The following is a 21,124-nucleotide window of genomic DNA, read 5'->3' as shown; positions in this document are numbered from 1 at the left end:
TTCTGCACACATGCCCACAGCACAACAATTGCCTTCAGGACCACAGGCTGAGGACAGAAGCCCTCAGGCTTGCTGCATTGTGTGCCCGTTTGTTTGTTCGTTCGTTCGTTGGTTTGTTCATTCGTTTGTTCGTTCGTTTGTTCGCTGGTTCCTGTGGTCAGTGTACCGGCCGCAGGCAGAGGCTGCATCTCGCTCCGTCCTCTCTCGTCGTCCCTCGGTCCTTTTTGACTGACAGCCGCTCGGAGCTCACTGATCGCAGCCCCCGTCCACAGCCGCTGACCGCGCTCGGCCCGAATTTGGACAGGCTTTCGGCGAATCAGACTGCTCAAACCGGTCAGGCACACCCCCCGTCGGGGCCCGTGAACGCAATGGCGCGGCTGCGCGGCGTCTGGAGGCCGCGACGCGGGTTCGGGGGACGCGACGGGACCCCTCTGCTGCTGTGCTTGCTGTCCTGCTGCCTGTGCAGCGGGGCCTGGGCGGGCCAGGGTTCGACCGGGCTCTCAGACGCTGTGCTGTTGTTTCCGACAGACGCCGGGGAGCGGGACGGGGCCAGCGGGGGGGTCACGCCGGCCCCCACCTCCGAACACGAGGACGACAACTCCCTGGGCTACACAGGTACCGGTGGCTCTCTCTGCCAATCAGCAGGGGGTTCAGCTTTCACACCTTCAAACTTCTCACCTGAAGTGACCTTCACTGCTAATATTCATCTTTCTGCCCTGCGCTCATCTAAGCTACATCCTCTTCTCTCTCTCTCTCTCTCTCTATCTGTCTCTCTCTATTCTGCCATAATCTAAGGTATTTCCACTTCTCTCTCTACCTCTGTGTCTCTAACCTGTCTTTATCTAGGCTGTGTCCTCTTCTCTCGCTTTCTCTTCCTCTCTGTCTCTCTCTATCTCCTGCCCTCATCTAAGGTATTTCCACTTCTCTCTCTACCTCTCTGTCTCTATCCTGTCTTCATCTAGGCTGTCCTCTTCTCTCGCTTTCTCTTCCTCTCTGTCTCTCTCAATTCTGCCATACTCTAAACTATGTCCTCTTCTCTCTCTCTTTCTCTATCTCTCTATCTGTCTCTCTCTATCCTGCCCTCATCTACGCTATGTCTTCTCTCCATTTCCCTCTCACTTTCTCTCCTTATGAAGGCATTTCTGCTAACAATCTCAGCATGTCTTAAGGGATGGCTTTTACAGCATCAGTATGTGAAGTTGCTGAATGTGACTTTGGTTCTGTGAAAGAGGAGGCACTGGAATCCATTTTGTATGCGTTGTTGGGTTTCGGTTCCACATTAACCAAATCAAAATGTTAGCAAAGCTTTCTGGAGGCTGGTATTGTGCCAGTGTTGGCTGCAGTGTCTGAGTGAGCAGGATGTGCACCTGTTTCCCTGACTGTGGGAAAGAAACACACTCTTCTTCTGGGTTTTATACCTGCCACTCAGGTAGTACGCCTGTGTTTCATACTATATATACTGGCCTGTCAGGTATTAGACAGATGTATTACGTGCACCATTCTCTGTGTTTGAAAATACCATATTAGAGTAGCAGGTCATTTATGCTTGTATCATATAGTATTTGTTATATCATTTTTGTATGTACATTCGTACATGGATAAAAGATCAAATCTGACCAAATTAATCATCTGAAATTTTTCAATGGGGCTATTTCATCCCCTGAGCCTCGCATCAAAGCATCTCTGGTGTCAACTGGCAGTTGTCAGAGAGGTTATTTTATTGGGGACGAGCAGTGAATATCACGGCATGGCGTATCGTAGCCTAGCTCTTGCCGTAGCTCTGGGTTTTGGTTATTCATGCATTGCGAATGATCCGCGCCATCACAGATCATGGCTGTCATCTCTGCTGGCAGGGTAATCATGGGGGCCTTCAACAACGTCTAAGCGATATGAGAGCAATTTACTCACAATTTATGTATTTATAAGTGCTTAAAAGGAACATAATCCAAACGTCGACACTATAAACGTGAGGGGGATAGGTTAAGGCTGATTGGTCATCCGAATTAAGACTATCAAAGACAATAAATCAGTCGTTTTTTTCTAGTGCACAGCGCATGTCACACTAAGACGTCCCAGGCTGCTGAAGTGTTAAAATCAAATTGCGAATTCATAGTCTGGACAAAGAGTCTCTCGGTCACTGTACAGCGATAGCCAAGTGTAGTGTCATGGGTCAGGAGCTGGTCTTGTAACCTAACATGTCACAGTTTCGATTCCCAGGTAAGGACACTGCTGTTGTACCTTTGAGCAAGGCGCTTAACCTGCACTGCTTCAGTACATATCCAGCTGTATAAATGGATGCAGTGTAAATGCTGCGTGCGACTTGTGTAAGTCGCTCTGGATAAGAGCGTCTGCTAAATGCCTGTAATGTAATGCACAGCAGATTGGCACCCATTCACCAGAGGGTTGCCAGATCTAATCCCATTTGTGAAACACTGCTGGTGTACCATTCAGTACCTTCAGTAAATGTCGAGCTACATGATGATGATAATAATAATAATAACAACAACACTACCAACAACAACAACAGTTATTATTATTATTATTATTATTATTATTATTATTATAACAATAGCTTGCATTATTATCCATTTGCTCAAACTCAAGTCATTACAGTGAAAAGACACTGTAATGATTAAGCTATTAGCTATTAAACCTGGGGGGAAATTAGTTGGCAGGTTCAGAGAGCCAGGTTGAGAATTTAGCCAGGACATCAAGTGTCGTGGGGACTTTAGTGATCACAGTGAATCAGGACCTTTTTATATCTCATCCAAAAGATGCCGTCTCCTCCAGCACAGTGTCCCCATCATTGCACCGGGGCATTGGGGTTTATGCCCCCTACTGTCCCACCAACACCACTTCCAGCAGCAACTTAGTACTAACCAAACCCAAACCTGCTTTGCTTCATCTATTCTTTCTTTGGGTCATGCCATCTTTCACACAAAATACCAAGCTTATACAGTATCACTTGTTCTATCATTATATTATCCCATTGCTCAGTCCATGCAATTACTAGTGGTAATCACTTGGCAAACATGTTTCAGAGAGGAAGTGTGTACAGCAAGAGCTGTCATCGCGCGTTGAATATTTACGTTTGTTGATCAAAAGCAGTGTTTATCTTGAAGAGTTATATTTACAGTGTGGGATTACTTGTGATGCTGGCAGTACAAATCTTGCACCATTTACTGTCAGCTTATTATGATGAAACATAATGAAGTCTTCAAAAAGCGTCTGGAAATCTTTTTGGAAGACACAGTGCATGATGTCAATTATATAAATATTGTTTTCCATTTTGATTTGTATTACTTTGTATAAGGCCAGTCAAATTTATGGAACAAATATGAATATATAACTTTCATTGACAAGAGAGACTTTCTGAATACAAACTTATGGCACAGTATTTGAAATGTCCACATATGCCAACAGAACCGAAGCAGCTAGTTTAGCAATACAACTCTACTCCACCATTTTTAATTTTGTAATTATGATAATCACAAAAAGAACGTAATTTGCAAAACTAAAATCCACTGCTTCAGTATTGTTTTGTCAGTTAATTTGACAGGCATTCCACTTCATATCTGTTCACTCAACTTTTTTCAATGCGATCTATATGCCCATTAGAGGTAAGCATTGATAAGTGTGTAATTGACTATTAATAGCAGATATTTGGGCATACTAGAACAGCAGTTCGTTGCACCGGTCTCAGATTCGCCATAGTTTGTGCTATCGAGCTAATTATCATTCTGAGGCTGATTTTATTCTGCGTTTCACCAGTAGACTTCTGTCGCAGGGTTTCACCGCAGAGCTCGAGGATGTTCTACGCCATGCTGAGAGCAGAAAAACTGCCAGTTTCATTATTAAAAGAGGCATCCAACCCCCTGCATCTAAGCCAGGAACCACACAACCCCCCCCCCTCAAACTCCGAGCCAAAAGCAATAAACATCTTGTCCTTGTTATGAACAAAAACCCAGGGCCAGTCGTTCCAGAGAAGAACACCTGCAGGGGGGACTGAGAGGGTTCAAATTTTAGGATGGCGGAAAAAAAAAAGGAGAGGCTTTTATTGCCATCTCTGTTTTTTTAATTAACTGGGCATGTTGCTCCTGAGGCAAGAGCCCCCCGTTGCATGATGGGAAGAGGAATTGCGAAGTTGAGTGACGGGCCCGAGTCTGTATGCAAACACAGGGCCTGGGACCCATTAGAGATGGCCCTGGCTTGATTATATTTGCGGGGTGGTGTTGTTGCTCTGGCTGCCCCCCATGCACCCCCCCCCCCCATGCCTCACCTCCAGGCCTGTCTCCCCTGGTGATTAATGGGACCTCACGCAGGCCCCCGTCTCCGCAGTGACTCAGGCTCCGGGACCGGGGCCGGCCCAAATGAGCTGCCAGCGTGTTTATGACACGATTTTATCACAGGTGATGGAGGAGAGGTGCTGGTGTGGGAGGCGAGGCACCCGGGGAGAGGGTCAGCGCCCAAATATACAGGCTCAGAGGAACCAGGGAGTGTGATTCAGTGAGAAGGACAGAGCTCGTACACACCAATTGCATACGACCAGATAATGAGATAAACAAGTTTTATTATAATAATCATAATAATAATCATAATAAAACTGAGCAGAGTTCATTATCTGGTGTTACTTAATTGGTGTGTACAAACTCAGTCCTTCTCACTAAATTACACTGAGCCTGTGAATGAAACATTCACTTTAATAAATCTTTTGTGTGTAAAGTAATTTAGTGATTATTATTATTATTATTATTATTATTATTATTATTATTGTTATTATTTTCTTTAGCCATCTAGCTACATGCATACCACAGTGTATCTTGTTCAAGTGTACATGGGGGCTTTAATTTGGGAATGCAACCCTCATGGTCAGTCAAAGTTCTTCATTTGAAATGCCACCCCTGTCACCCCCCAAAAAACAACTCAGTGGCAATATTCCACTTTAGTACGGACAGAATTATCTCACAGAACTACAGTATAAAATTCAATATAAACAGGTTATATTGTGTGAAAAGTGGAGGAGGGTAGTTTAAGGGGATCTCTGCGTTTCTGAAATGTTTCTGAGGTTCACAGGAGGGGCACAGCTGGCAAAGCATATTTATATTAGGCTCTTCTTCACTGAGAAATGCGTTTGAAGGCCCGCTAATTAACGGGATTCAAGGACAGTTTCAGGAGTTCAACTTTAATCCCGCCGTTTAATCCCATCCGCTGATGGAAACTGGCTTAAACTGATCGCTCGCGGTCGCTGAACTGGAAATTTAACTTTAACGTGCCTTAATGCTCCGTTCATCCTTCTGACGGAACAAAGTGCTGTGACTCATGGTCAGAAACTCCATTTTGAGAGAGAGAGATTCCTTCCACTTAACCCAGGTGGAGCGCAGGGATTAGTCTGTGTAAGCTATCACATCTGTTAAAGTAAGAACAGTTACATCCCCAAAGCCTGCAGCGAAACGGATCCCCTCACCTCTTTGGATTTCATCATCTCGGAGCTTGCTGTTCTCACGAAAAGCAGCCTTCAACACAGTGGCAATTGATTAAGTGGTAGCCCTCCAGAACACCAGAGGGTTGGTGTTAAGATGCGAAAGGAATGAAAATGTCCTCAAACAGAATGTGCAGTACCAGGCTGCATTGAAGCACACAGATTAGCCGTAGAAAGCTGTCCCATTCTCTGTGACTGACTCTCTGTGAGGGAGAGTCAGGGGAATAGAAGGTTCCTACAACTGCCCTATAAGGAGCACTCCTGTGCACCCATTTACCATGTTTCCCTGCTCCCGTTTCTCTCAGACGGGAGGCAATGGCATTGAGGATGCCCCACGAAAGCAGATAAACCGGCAATCTCTATTCAGACCGTTTCCTCCGCTCCGGAGTGCTCGTCCTTCATCTCCAAGTTCACCGCGGGTGGACCTTAACCTTGCTGTGGTCATAAGATTGAGCTCATTTATTTCCGAAAGGAGCGGTGTTCTCCAGAGAATAAAAATAGATGGTAATCTATGAAAAAGTACAACCAGACCTCGCTGCTGTCAAGCATTCCAATTCCACCCCTTTGAATCACTCGTCTACTTTGCAGAGCTTACATCCGAATCAGGAAGATTTGTTTTCTTTTTTCTTTTCTTTTTTTTTTGTATCCTTCCCAGATCTTGTGCTGTAACATTAAAGGCATCTGTTATCACCGATCGCCATGCCAACTGCAAACACCATGTCTGACTGCAACCACAACAAACAATCTTGCTCTGCGTTCGGCATGTCAGTTTATTTGGGGAAGGGGGGGGGGGGTGAGATTGCAGGTCGCTTTTTTGCCAGCGCAGATGAGCTAAGCGTGTCTAGTCTAGTCTGTCTGTCATATTTCCCTTCCTCGTCTCTCCCCTGCCCCTGAATGTTTAGTGTGGACCACATAGTGAAGTGAAGGATCATGGGAGAGAAATGTGCTGATGGCGAGGATGGGGGGGGGGGTGGTGTTTCAACGAATTGAAATGTATTGGCATGGCGTGTATGTATTGGAATTGGCATGTACTGCAAGTGGTTCTTACAAATCCAGAGTCCCGATTCCCCTGAATGGGGGATTCTCACTCGGACGGGACGCTCACGCTTCTCACCCAAGCGCGAGCCGGATTTGGGTCTGCGTCGGAGCCCCCGCTCTTCCCTAGCCATTCCCGATGCTTCCTGAGCTGTGCTGGCATCGGCAAATTTTGGGAGAGGCGGAGCTGGTGCCGCATCACCGGTGCGGTGCGCTGAGCGCTTAGCTGCTCATCAGCGACAGTCCTGTAGGGGAGAGGGATAGACGGAGGACTCTTATTTGTGTTCTGAGGCCTCGGGTACGTTTCGACGTTACCCCTCTCTCTGTGCCGACGCAGACTCGTCCTGCACAGTCTCCGCTCCATCGGCATGAGCGGCACCCTCACCGTGTTCTTGCACGCCCTGCGGAGCGAGCGAGTGAGCGAGCGAGCGAGTGAGTGAGTGAATGAGTGAGTGCGGCTGTCGTCTCCAGAGCTGGGTATCCAGGTGACAGCTCTCCTGAGGAGTAACTGCCCCCTAATTCTTCACCGCCGTCACCCAAGATGACTCCTGCCCCCCGCCCCCCTCGCCCCGCTGCGGATGTTTTATCGCTTTGCCTGTCCTGTTTCCCTTCATCCTCTCTGAATCCTCTCGTCTTAAATAACCGCGTTCCCAAAATAAATAAAAATCAGCCTGCTAGCCCGTGCTAACAGGAAGAGAGTCTCTCAGTGCTGAGGAGAGAGCCCAAAAGGGACACTGTGCTGAGGAGAGAGCCCAAAAGGGACACTGTGCTGAGGAGAGAGCCCAAAAGGGACACTGTGCTGAGGAGAGAGCCCAAAAGGGACACTGTGCTGAGGAGAGAGCCCAAAAGGGACACTGTGCTGAGGAGAGAGCCCAAAGGGACACTGTGCTGAGGAGAGAGCCCAAAAGGGACACTGTGCTGAGGAGAGAGCCCAAAAGGGGACACTGTGCTGAGGAGAGATAGAAAGAAAGAGTGGCTGAGAGAGAGAGGGGGAAACAAAGAAATAGAGAGGACTGCAAATGGGGGGTGGGGGCTGCAACTCTGGGACACTTTGTCCTGAGCCCCGGCCCGAGGGAGGGTGATACAGGATATGGGGTGAAAGAATTTTTTTTTTTGTCCTGGGCCCAATATTTTGCCCTGGGCCTGAGAATTCGTAGCTGAGGCCCCTGGAAATGGGCGAGGGCGTTTGGCCGATCCCACGTCTGATCTGCAGCGCAGGTGTACCGTAAGTGAATAAGATCCCCATCTACATTCAGGCATTTGGTCAGCCATTTAATCAGATTACCCCCTGATTGCTGTTATGATTATCATCAGGGAAAGCAGAAATCCAAACCCGGGGTCTGCTGTTTCTCCAGTTCCCCTTAGAGAGAATAGCCTAAAAAACCCGGCACCTCCCTCCCTCCCCGGGCTGTCCCGTTAAGCCCCCTTCCAGACCCCGTCCCGTCCCTTTTTCCCAAAGACAGAGACTCTGGGGTAATCACGTCTTTCTGGCTGAATTGCGAAACGACCTACCCCGCCGCACTCTTTCGGTGAAAGGGAGGGGCGAGCCTAACGCCTGCCATTGTGCCCTTTGCCTGGATGTCCATATGGCTTCTTCATGACTGTCAACCGCGCGCATTTTGATAGCCCAATTTGACGACAAAAGGCACGCAATATAGCGGGGAGTAACTCTAAGCCGGGGAATACGGAGCCTTTGTCTCGCGCCGATTTGTCAGTTCCGTACCACTTCCACTGAAAGAGCTAATGACATATTTGGCGTTCATTTTATGTTCACTCGGAGAACCATTACGGACACAAAAGGGGGAGAAAGTGTTTGGTGAGACATCAGTGGCTTCGCATAGACATAGCTCTGTGGCTCTGTGGTTAGTCCTGTGTGTTTTTCTGTAAATATGTTTTAAAGCTCTGCTCCTAAATAAAGTAAAGTGCTATAGGCTTTTCAGTGCAATGCAAACTGTCTTGTGGGCATGTTTCCATGACGCATTCCAAGGCAAATACAGTGTACTTTGGAGAGGTAAGAGAACCACTCAACAAGCCCGGCATTTCTAAAATGTCTGCCATGGAAAAAATAAATTGCAGGATTTAAGTAAAAGCCGCGTGTTATGTGTGGTAAACCAGAAGTATAAATAAGTGTAACATGAAAGTAACCATGTTACTATTGTAGTGTGTAATTATAGTTTTAATTTATTATGATATTTATTTCGGTAACTTGCGTTATTCTCTCTCAGTGAAATAAGTCAAATAAACTCAAGTGAAGGTCTATAAATAAAGTCTACATTTTTTCTGAACCGTATTAAGGTAATTATATTATATGTGAATACAGATTTTGGACTGCTGCTTTGGTTGTCCGAACAGTAAAACAAAGTTGAATTGGAAGACTTTGACTGAAGCGAACAGTTCAATATATCAAAATCATTCCCTGTTTCATCAATGAGGAGAGTTAACTTGCATTCAAAGGGTAACATGTTCAAATAGAAAGTTGGTCAGTGGTCGACTCATGGGTAAAGTATACAAACAATGTTAACTTTTGACTATCCCGCTGCTTCACATATTTGTAATGTATATAACATAAAATAATGTATATAACAAAGCTCCCCTTCAGGTAAAAAAAAAAGATCAAATTGGGCTGGAAGTGTGTGTTTTCTTTCTTTAGCAATTCTGCTGAGGTAGCCTGGAAGCAGATAGCCAGTTAAGCAGACTCCCCTTGTAGAAATGGTAAAATGGGTTTCAGACGGAATCTCTCAGACAAACGAGAGTCTGAATAATTTCACATTAGAACAGTTAGTTTCAGATGCGAGACACATGTTTTCCAGGAACTCCGAACAAGGACTTTCTCAGTCAGAGGCAGTAAAAAATGCAGACAATGCAATCTTGATTTAGTTTTTTTCTGGGTGGACCTGTAAGACATTAAAAATGCTTTGGGCCAAATTGTTACTATGCTGGAGAGCTATGGAGTAAATCTGCATTACACCCAAGCTTACCTCACCCAGGTCATGAACGCCAGTAGGCCTAATCACTGGGATGAGGTGCCGTTCATTTAGATACGTCTTGCATAAGCAGACAGCCCAGCAAAGAAATCCATACAGACTGTAACACTGAGGGAAAAAAAGTAAAATGGGAGAAACGTCCAGAAAGATTATTTGAATAACTGCTAACTTTTACTCATCAGGACATAACAAACAAAGTTCATCTCTGTAAAAACTTAAAGAGTTTTGTTAGCAACAGATTAGCCGTCGGCTTTTGCGAGAGGTTCAGAAGGGGACACCGGCTCCGTCTAGTACTGGCGGGAGCCCAAGACCGAAAAAACAGCCGAGTAATCGAATCCGTGCGGTAGATCTACACAGCACCTGCTCCGGGAAAATGTTTCTCTCTTCTTATTTCTTTCTTCGTTGGCACGCGATTGAGGTCAGCGTCGCCTGAGGGCCCATCGATCACGATCGTCACGTTCGTCCGCGCGAGCGTTCGTTTTGGCAGCCGACGTTGTCCGAGGAAGAGGGAGAGAGAGAGAGAGGGAGAGAGGGAGAGAGGGAGAGGGAGAGAGGAGAGAGAGAGAGAGAGGGAGAGAGGGAGAGGGAGAGAGGAGAGGAGGGAGAGGGAGAGAGGGAGAGAGAGAGAGAGAGAGAGAGAGAGAGAGAGAGAGAGAGGGAGAGAGGGAGAGAGGGAGAGAGGGAGAGAGGGAGAGAGAGGGAGAGAGGGGTTGGAGTTAGGAAACGGGGAATACTTTTCGCTGTCTTTGTGTTCTTAATCCTCGGGGGCCCCCTGAGAAGGAGCGGTGTCCGCGATGCGGGACCGAGGAATTCCCCCTCACACCGGCTCTCGCCGTGACTGCTGGAGGTGTGGGAACGTTGAGGGCCAGGCCTCTGTGGAGTATCGCCTGGCGTTAGGCAAAGAAAACAACGGCCACGACTTTGGCCTTGAATGTAACCATCCTTCAGGTCATATCCACGAATAAAGTTTTCGGTTTTAAGACGAGCGTATGAACCATTGCATTTCGGTGGTATCGTGTTCATATGCGATGTTTTTATTTTTATTGTATGAAAGGCATGTTCTGGTGAAAAGTGCATTCAGGTGTCAGAGGTTTCTGAAAAAGGTCATGTGCAGAATGGCTGCTTTATCTTATCTACTGATCTATCTTTAAGTGGCTGATAGTGGTGATTGAATGGATGCAGACACTGAGTGGAGTCTGACAGGTCAGTTCTCAGAATGTCGGACTTTGACTGTGAACCTTTGAACAGGTTGGGCAGGCCAGAGCGTCAGTCTCCAAGTGGTCAGGCTTAACCAATGAGCTCATAGCAAATGATCATGTGACAAGTCCAGACAGATGGCCCATAAACACACCATTGTTTAAACACTTGAATGGTCTCAAATCAGTGACTCAAGGACCCGGCCGTACACAGGGATAACTGCTCTGCTAACGGTTCACATTCGTCTGGTCGTGCTGGAGACGAGCGACGTGAAAGCGTTTATTTTTCGACGTTCCTGTCCTCTACGTCGTGCCCTTATCCTGGACAGGCGTACGTTGAGCCCTGAGGTGATATGTAGGTGCTCTGAGCAGAAGGGTGTGGCTCTGATAGCGATTGGCTTTTGTCTGACCGCTGTGTGTCTGCCCGCTCTGCCTTGTTGCTCAGACGCATACGGGGTAGTTTTCTGAAGGTAGAGCCTTCAGTCAGAGCCTGAGCGATGTCATAGGCTTCCCAGGAGGTTAGCGCTGCCGGGAGAATTTACGGGGTGATCGCCGCAGGAGTGTTGAGAGAGAGAGAGGGAGAGAGAGGGAAGGGGAGAGTGAGAGAGTGAGGGAGGAGGGGAGAGAGAGAGGAGGGAGGAGGGGAGGAGAGAGAGAGTGAGAGAGAGAGAAAGGAGGGAGGGAGGAGGGGAGAGAGAGGGAGGAGGGGAGAGTGAGAGAGAGAGGCCCTGAAATACCAAGAGATGAGCCCAAAGAAGAGTCCCCTCAGCCAGCTAGTCTTGAAGCTTAGTTCATTAACCCCTACTAACACAAAGCAGCCTCAAGACAGCAACATACAAACAATTAGAGTCAACCAAATTATAGCAAAACATAAAGAAAATTACATCACCTATTGGGACACACAAACAAAAACACAAAGCAAATTAGAATGCTATCGGGCCCTAAAAAGAGAGTACACTGTGGCAGATTACCTGACCACAGTGAAAGATTCAAAAACTAGGAAAATATTGACAAGATATAGACTCAGTGAACACAACCTGGCTATCGAGACAGGTAGACACCGGCAGACCTGGCTGCCCAGAGAGGACAGGTTGTGCTCACTTTGCGACACTGAAGAGGTGGAGACAGAGCTTCATTTCCTCACAAAATGTGAGAAATACAGAGAGACAAGGTCACTGTTCTTCCTAAAAATGAAAAAAATCTGCCCACAATTTGAGATGCACTCAGAGACAGAGAAGCTGCCATTCCTTTTGGGAGAAAGAAGGGAATGTGTAGATTTGGCAGCACAATACATTGCCACTTGCCACAAACTGAGGGACAGGGAGTAACATTGACACCAGAAAAGTAACATTATTATAGTTAATTGACACTTTGTATGTGTTATGTTCTCGATATATAATTTTATTTCTGTGGATTGTCTGGATTTTATATTTTTTCTGTTTATTGTAGTTAAATTGTTATTGCCTGTCTGTTATATTTGTCATGTGAGTGAATGCTTTGGCAATGTAAGTGTACCCTTACCATGCCAATAAAGCTTATTGAATTGAATTGAATTGAATTGAATTGAATTGAATTGAATTGAATTGAATTGAATTGAATTGAGAGGGAGGAGGAGGGGAGAGAGGGAGGGAGAGAGAGAGAGGGAGGAGGGGAGAGTGAGAGAGAGAGAGAGAGAGAGTGAGAGAGAGGGAGGGAGAGTGAGAGAGAGAGAGAGTAAGAGAGGGATATATGTTGGGAGTGAGAGAGAGAGGAGGGATGAGAGCCGGGCGGCCGTGGCGGCAAAGCAAATGCGCACACGGATGCATCGGCGCGGTGCAATCGCCACGGAAACCCGCGTCGCGGCGTAAATAGCGCCCTGTCAGAGCACAGCCGGGCCCGGTGGCAGTTTGATCTGTCTGCAGAGGAGCTTCTGCATCCATAACGGGCCCTTCTGCCATCGCGCTGTCACAGATCTGGAGTCCCAACCTCCTCCGCTTTCCCCCCTTCTGAATGGAGTCTTCTGGTGGGAAACCTGACAGCTTGGTTCTTTCTTTATGCTTAAATAAAAGAATTACCGTCGTTTTGATGGTTCTTTACCTTGTCAGTCTTCTCGTGGTCTTGTGTTCGCGAGTCAGATTCAGTAGGTTACAGAGTGTAACTCAGGTACATGCAGGTGCAGATCCATCTTCATGCAGAGAGATCCCAGGGAGGTGGTGTAATATATAAATCCCTCTCGAAGTTAGATGAGATTATTTCTTTTGTCCGTCGTGAAGGCGAGTCAAATCCAAGATAAACCATGACTCATGTTCTCATGGCTGAAACTGCTTGCAGTTGGTAGTGGGCCTAAACAGTAATGAAGCTGCACTCAGCAAAGTTTACATGCTGGCAAATACACGGCAAAATGTTTATACGATTATCTGTGTGTATGATCTTATTATGCGTTTAGTGAATAATGAATGAGAGGAGATGTAATGCTGTTTATAGTTTTGCCTTAATATGGCAGATGCTGAGGATCCTACTCTATTGTAAACCCATAGCACTAACGAGGCTTCCAGTCAACTCTGCCAGGGAAAGGATTAAACAAAAATCATGTTGCAAAATTTAACTGTGTAACTTAACAAACTGAAAAAGACAGTGGTAATGATGAAGGCTTTAGTTTTAGTTTAGCTTAATTTTAGTTTTAGATTTACATATAAATATATATATATTAAAAAATATATATAGTAGGGTGCACAGATGAGGTCAGGGGTGTATAAGGCATCTCACAGAGCAGATGGATGATTAAGGTAACTACGTAACAAATAAATAAACAGACGAGCAATATGGTGACATTTATTCCAGCACAAGGGGTGGGAATTGGGGGCATGTCTGTGATTAACGTGAAGGAGGTCTGACAGAGGGAGGCACGTCCCAAGACTCACTGTTGTTTTCTGACAGGCTGAAGTGGGGGGAGTGGGGGAGGGAGCGAGGGTGGGGGTGGTTGGCCTTTGAGAAGAAGACAAAGGAATCATTTGGCTTCGTTACTCTGTGGTCTCCCCCCCCCCCCACCCCACCGACCCAACCCATTCATTAAAACCTTTCCAGCCAGTAAACCAATTAAGCCAATTAAGCACGAAAACACAAGGCAACTTGTTCCTGCCACTTCTGCGTGCGTGGGGGTGGGGTGAGGGGATGGGGGGGGGGGGGTAGCCATATGACAAGGGTAACGGAAAGGATGGGGGGGCTGCAAATGTCCCAAAGAGAGTCAGATTAGGCACTTTTGTTTCCTCTAATTGTGAAAAATCTGCTTAGCGCCTTGTTAGCGGCTGGTCCACTCGTGCATATCAATACCGAACCCAGAATCATAAATTTCGGTCTCTACAGAGACGCGCCGCATGAAAAATTCATAACGCTTTACATACTGTACGCCTCTCAATAGCTCATCCCTGGGTTCCCGTCCTGCCCGATGCGTTGGCGATCAGCCAAGGCGGGGGGAACGCGCTCCTTATTAAGAGCAGCGAGGCTGCTCGCTTTGGTAGCGTTGCGGTGACACTGAACCTGCCTCGTGTAAACACACCCTAATAAGGACGGAGTGTAGCACAGTGGGTAAGGAACTGGGCTTGTAACCGAAAGGTCGCAGGTTCGATTCCCAGGTAAGGACACTGCCGTTGTGCCCTTGAGCAAGGTACTTAACCTGCATTGCTTCAGTATATATCCAGCTGTATAAATGGATACAATGTAAAAAGTTGTGTAAGTCGCTCTGGATAAGAGCGTCTGCTAAATGCCTGTAATGTAATGTAATAACTCTCTGTGCAGCGTACCTCGTTCCCCCTTCAGAATCTCTTGCTCCCAAAGCCGTCGTATCCCATAATCCTCTGCGGTGTTCGCGCCGCACAGATGCTAACGCGCGGCCCGTTGTAAGGCTCTGGGATTGAGGGGCGACTCTGCGGGTGCTGAAAGGCTGTCTCACGCATAGCACTCCGTCCTGCCTCTTTTGGTCTCGTTTCCTGGCCACTGTCTATGTTGAAGCTCTTGTAAGCCGCTTGTCTTCTCTTTCTCTCTTCCCTCTCCCCATCTCTTTCTCTCTGTTCTCTCCCCATCTCTTTCTCTCTGTTCTCTCCCTGTCTCTTTTTCTCTCTGTCCTCTCCCCGTCTCTTTCTCTCTGTCCTTTCCCCATCTCTTTTTCTCTGTCCTCTCCCCATTTCTTTCTCTCTGTTCTCTCCCTCTCTCCCTGTCTCTTGTTCTCTCTGTCCTCTCCCTCTCTTTTTCTCTGTCCTCTCCCATCTCTTTTTCTCTTTTCCCTCCCTGTCTCTCTCTCCTCTCCCCGTCTCTCTCTCTCCTCTCCCTGTCTCTCTCTCCTCTCCCTCCCTCTCTCTCTCCTCTCCCTGTATCTTTCTCTCTCACCATCTGCTTTCTCTCCTTCTGTCACAGCAGTGTCACGCATGGGGGCACTCCCTGAATGACAAAATAGAAACTTATTTCATTTAGTTAGCCATCTCTCTCTCTCTCCCGCTCTCTCCCTCCCCCCTCTCTTTCTAACTCACTCTCTCTTTCCCTCCCTCCCTCTCTCTCCATCGCTCCCTCCCTCCCTCTCTCTCTCTCTCTCTGAGAAACTATGTCTCTTTTATCTTGTCTGAAAGTGTTACAAGCGGACTATGGCGAGGAGGATGAATGGCACTCACTGAGCGCTCATTGTGTGCATCGCCCCTTTCTCCTCCACGTCTCCCTTTCTGGGTTTCCTCCCCCTCCCTCATCCCCCCATTTCCCCTCTTTTTCTGTATCGGAACAAAGCCTTTCTTTTTCCTTCGTTCAATTACAACATTTCTGGCTCATTTGGACTGTTTATTTTTGATTGTGAAGGGGGGGGGCACCACGTATCTGGGCTGGGCTTGAGTCCAGATGGCCATTCATAAGAAACATTCCTTCCCTATGACAAGTAGAGTACAGTAGAGCGGGCCAGGAAGTTATCCATTGAGAATAAGCTGCATGGTGATCTGGCCTGGCAGTCACTAGTTCTCTGCTTCTAAGCAATCAAGCCAGAGTACAGCACGGCACTTACTGACTCACTCCCAGTCCATCTGTCCGGTACCGGTGCATCCGAGTCAACAGAGCCGAGCGTCGACACTCACCCCACCTCAGTCTGACTGCGGGATCATCCTGACCCAGGTCCCGGTGGCCTGTGCGTTTGTGTGAACGGAGGACGGGGGTGATCTCTCATTCCTGATTTTAGTGGCCCTGACAGGGCTCTCTTACAGCCTAAATAAATCCTAGTGATTTAGTTAGGCTGTAGGAATGCATCAGCCCCCCCCCCCCCCCCCACCCCCCCCAGATAACATTGTCCCGCTCACAGTAATGTGTTCAGGTAAGGGTTTCAATAACCTGGGCTGAGGTTAGTGAGGAATAGTAGACTGAAAGAGTGGTTGATTTCAGAATTAAATTTCTACCTTTTTTGGCCAGTGCTGTCTGCTGCTAACCGAATGCATTCAGTCCCATTTGATTCAGTTCAAACGCATTCTTTTGCGAGGGTTGCCATGACGACGCGCAACACTTCAAATATTTCTCGCTGCATTATTTAGACAACGGGCCCCTCTGCCATGGACTGAAGTATTCATAACTTTCAGTGCTTTTCAGCTGCCTAAAATACATGCCGTTTGAATGCGCCCGTTGCTAGCTGCCTAGCTTTACTTTCTCTCTCGCCTTCACGATGAAGTCATAATTTTATACTGACAAATACATAACCTTTAAATTCATCTTTTCGTGACTGATGACACATTTGGGCAGTGTATTGTGTATGGTCTGTGTTAAATGCTGTTCTCTTTCCTTGTCTTTCGGACATAACTGTGCAGAGGGAAGAGTAGTGGTCTGATACAGGCAGGAAAAAGAAAAGAGAGAGAGATGGACAGGGTCCTCTGTTAGTCTGTTAGTGTTGGCAGTAAACACTTCAGTGCATTTTCATTTCTTTTCTTTTTCAGCCAATATTTTTTTATTTTTTGTATGTATCGATCATAATGTTGCATAAACTCATGTCTGAGATTGGCAGGCTTTTGCCGGGTAATTCCGAAGCATTCTTGGAAAAGCACTAACGCCTTTCTCCAGAGTTTCTATGCAAACTGTAGTGTATATTCTGGCATCCACAAAACGTATGATGATATCATAGAAAGTACAAAAAGCTTATTGTACAGTATCTCCACATAGAATGCTTTCAAGTCTGCCTAATAGAGTCTTGCAGAATAACAAGAATGGCATTTAAATGCACAATAATTTGACTTGAAGTTGGAGCCTTGTGGTTGATGAAATGTTTGAGTCAATGAAAATCTCTCAGGAGTGAGGAAGACCTAGTTTAGTTCTTGTTTGTCAGGTTAACAGTTAATGTCAGTCTTTCCTGTGATGAAAAACAGTGTACTAAGCTAGTTTCTACAGTGAGGAGCAGTCAGTTCGTAGAGCATTCGTTCTATGTATTTATTTAAAAAAAATAAAGATATTTTGTTTCCTCTCTTTGAGGAATTACAGTTAACAGGCACCATCTCTTCTGTGAAGAACTTACAGTATGATTTAGTGTGGAGGGTTCATGAAGCCGTTGCCTGGTGGTGAAAGACCGGTTCATTTGGGGGCTCCCTTCCTAGCTCCACAGTAAATGGACCCCGTCTCCGTGTGGAGGAGCAGTTCCTGTGTACTCTCCCCTCGGTGCAGAGCGGTTTATGGAGCCGTGCGTTCCGTGAGTTACGGCACGGCTGGGTGCCGCTGGTCAGGGGCGGGTTTTTCGGGGCGAGGGTCCGCGGCGGGGGCCGGCATTACGAGATGTTCCTTGAGCTCTTGCCCCGCCCTCGGGCCTCCGCCCTGGCGATTGGATGATTTACGGCCAATCGCTGCGGCTGAAGTGTTGCGGCTGTGATTTGTGGCTTCCCCAGGATGCCGGGTCGTCTCCCTCTGAGCAGAAGTACTTTGTCTCAGACAGGGCTGGGCTTTTCTCCTCTCCCCTCCTCTCCTTTCCTCTTCTCTCCTCTCCTTTCCTCTCCCTTCCCCTCTCCTCTCTTCCCTCTCCTCTCCTCTCTTCCTCCTCCTCTTCTCCTCTCCTCTCCTCTCCTCCCCTCTCCTCTCCTCTCCTCTCCTCCCCTCTCCCTTCCTCTCTCCTCTCCCTTCCCCTCCTTTCCTCCCCTCTCCCTTCCTCTCTCCTTTCCTCTCCTCTCCTCTCCTCTCCTTCCCTCTCCTCTCTTCCTCTCCTCTCTCCTCTCCTCCCTCTCTTCCTCTCTCCCTCTCCCTCTCCTCTCTTCCCTCTCCTCTACTCTCCTCCTCTCTTCTCCTCTCATCTCCTCCCCCCCCCCATGTGAGGCCAGCTTCCTGTCTCACAAGCTCACTCCGAGGAGCTGTCACGCCCGGTGGAATCCGCGCTTTCGCAAACTGGGCTCTGCCCCTCCGGTGTGGGTGTTTGCCAGTTCGAGTCCAGGAGTCGTCCGACTCGTATCACCTTGAGCTGTGGTGTGGTTCCTCTTATCTGTTTCCTGTGGCAGGCCATCGCTCAGCAACCACTTAGAGAGGCAGGAAAGCCTCACTCAGCTGGGATACGCTGCGTGTGCTAACGCTGACAAACAGTTAGATGAAGATTAATGTGCACAAGTGAGAATTCTCCCGTTTCACAGCTCTTGAATGACTTCAGTCATTGAGCAAGTATTAGTGCCATCAGCAGAGCTATGTCAGTCAATTTACCTGGTGTAACTCTAGCTAGAGTTCAATGACCTTGCCTTAAAATATTGCCTAAAAGTATGTATATTTCACTCTTTTTAATATTTTAAAGGATGAATTCTGGTTCTAAATGAAGATGACATGATAGAAGGACAGACAAAATGAAAGTCTCTCCCCTGGAGCCATAGGCTCATGGTTGGCCTGAGGAAGATGTCCAGGCATACCTGGGCTGATTACCTGTAAATCTCAGGTGTGCATGGCTGTACATGGTGAGACTCTGCAGCCCTGAGAGCCTCCTGACTGTAAACCCTGACTGGAGCCCAAAAGAAAAGGAGCAGCCCTCTAGGAATTTCTCCCCGCACCCCTCTAGGAGATGTTGTCAGGGCCGGCCCGTGGCATAAACGGTCTATGCGATTGTTTAGGGCCACAACCGCTAGGGGGGGCCACACGACCACGAGGGGGGGGGGCACAGGATACAATGTTTATCTAAGGTAAATACCGTTATTTTCGCAATTACGTTATTCATCCTCTATCGCGGAACTGGTGGTATAAATTTTAAACGGAATGGCAACTGAACATTTCATTACAATGTAACGTAAGAATGACTTTACTAAGAATCCAACAGCACCCATCCCCCCCCCCCCCCCCCCGATGTTGTGCTACCGTGTCTGACACTAGGTTCAGGTATAACCCCTTAACCAGCGGTCCAGAGATGATCTGTCTCACTGTCTGGCACAAGCTGGTGTCACAAACTCTATGGTTCACAGCTCTAAGATAGACACATGTCACTGTGAATGCCTTGTGGGCTTTGTGATTGTGTGGGCACTGGCCCGCATTGAAAGGAATCCAATAAATGCAGAAAGAAAAACTGCAATAAGCACGCCACTTACTTTCTGACTTATCTTTTCTTGACAGCTTGGGGACAATCTGGACCTGGACTGTTGAACAGTTTCCTCAAAAAAAAAAATAATAAGAAAAAAAATCTGTGCTTTTTAAGCAGACTGAAAACACATTACATAATTTCACAATCAATAACGGGAGTCTGGATTTGGATGATAAATGATTTTTTGCTGAAAACATTAATGACTCAGTGTTTTCCAATGCTACTCAAGTCTCTTCAGCCTCAAGTGGACAAAACATTCTCCTTAAAAAAAAAAAAAACATCTGTGTTTGTCCCAAAAAAATCTCCAAAACGGTTTATCAGTACAGCCACAAGACAGCTTAGACAGCAAATAAAAACCATGGAAGTAGTTCTCCCTTATAAAAAAGAAAGGACATTCTTTTTACACTGTGGGCAGTGGTGCTGTTTTTGTCTTTGGGGTGGGGCGGAGGGGACGGGTGGGGGGGGCAACTATTTTTTAGGAGAATGTTTTTGTTTTATGTCTTTTTTGTTTTGTCAGGGGGGTGCAGTATGAATGAAAGCCATTAAATAGCCTTAGTCAAGGAGAAAAAATGTGGGCGCCCTTACCCCCGTGAGCTCCACACCGCCCCCCCCGCCCCCTCCCCCGCGTGGCCCCCTCACCCCTGCACCGTGTCGGCCTGGGGCTTTGTGAGGGGTCCCCCCCCCCCCAGGGCTGAAAGAGACGCTCAGCATGGAGCCTTCAGTGTTCCCCCATCTTTCTCCTACCCCAGAAACATTGCAAGAAAAGATGAAACGTCCACACAGGCTCGCTTTGAATATTAAAATAAAAAGATTGATCCGCAAGAAAGGGAAGGGGAGAGAAGAACAAGACTGGGGGGTGTGTGTGTGTGTGTGGGGGGGGGGTGTTTGGTCATGGTACAGAGATTGAAAGGGGAGTGGGCTCCCAAACTTGTGCATTGTATTTTGTGTTTATCACAGTTCTCGTCGCTGCAAGGCTCCGTAGTACCGAGCGGACATTTTCTCCATCGTTTCTCTTGGCGCGGATGTGGGGGCTCGGTTGAAGCTGTTGGATTGTGAAGGGCCTGGCTTCTCTGTTCTCACACGGAGTTTGGGAATTTTGCAGAGACATGGGTTCAGTACTGCTGTGGCAGTCTGTCTGTCTTTTTTAAAAATTTGCCAACAGGTATCCAGTAATCTCAAGCTTGCCAAAGCCGATTCTGGGAAAATTGGTTCTGGGGGTAAACGTATGGCATTTCGCTTGTTTATTTGGGTTTGTTGTGGGAACACAGATAAAGGTGTTTTTTGGTGGAAGTCCACTGCGATAGATTCTGGAAAAAGCGGGGTGAAATGGACTGGACCGAACTTTGTGTGAGGTAGTTTTGGGGGAGCGGCTCGGAGAAAGCGGATTTTGGGAAGCGCGTGGTTTCTGGGGGAAAGGCCTGCTGAACGGGGCCAGGTGAAGACGGGGTTTGGGGGCGCGGCGCTGGAGGAGGAGAAGGACGGGGCGGCATGTGGCTGAGCGCTCTCCTGGCCGCCGTTCTGGCAGAGCTGGCCCTGTTGGGGCTCCCGCAGGGGGGGTCCCACGGGGCGCCCCGCCACGGGGGGCTCCGCGGCTCCCCGGCTCACTGGTGCAGACGGCAGCGGGGGTCCGTCCTGCTGGGGCGACACCTCGCCCCCCTCCCTCTGAGACACTCCGGCAGCCGGGGACACAGGTGCAGCCAGACCTTCCAGAGTAAGTAAGGAGCACCGCACCGTAGAATAACCATAGAATCTACCAATACACCAGACCTGCTCTGTAAGTAAAATAAATACAGATCTGTTTTCGGAGCTAAATCTTTCTGCTCTATTGTTTATTCACTGTCTGTAAGAGCATGTGAATCTTAAATGTTGAGTAGTACGTATTACTCTATGGCCTTCCAGAACACTTTGT

General features: G+C 47.6%; 1 protein-coding gene across 1 annotated transcript in view; it reads left to right on the top strand.

The window, feature by feature from the left end:
• robo1 (roundabout, axon guidance receptor, homolog 1 (Drosophila)) overlaps positions 1-21,124 on the top strand; it is a 434,162-nt gene that overhangs the window by 200,786 nt on the left and 212,252 nt on the right. The window contains exon 4 of the mRNA XM_064301511.1: positions 529-615. Within this exon, the coding sequence (XP_064157581.1) occupies positions 529-615 (87 nt within the window). The remainder of the gene's footprint in view (positions 1-528; positions 616-21,124) is intronic.

Source organism: Anguilla rostrata, chromosome 12 (genome assembly GCF_018555375.3).
Source record: "Anguilla rostrata isolate EN2019 chromosome 12, ASM1855537v3, whole genome shotgun sequence".
Taxonomy (NCBI): domain Eukaryota; kingdom Metazoa; phylum Chordata; class Actinopteri; order Anguilliformes; family Anguillidae; genus Anguilla; species Anguilla rostrata.
The sequence above is the reverse complement of the archived record's forward strand: the minus strand, read 5'-3'. Positions and strand labels throughout refer to the sequence as shown.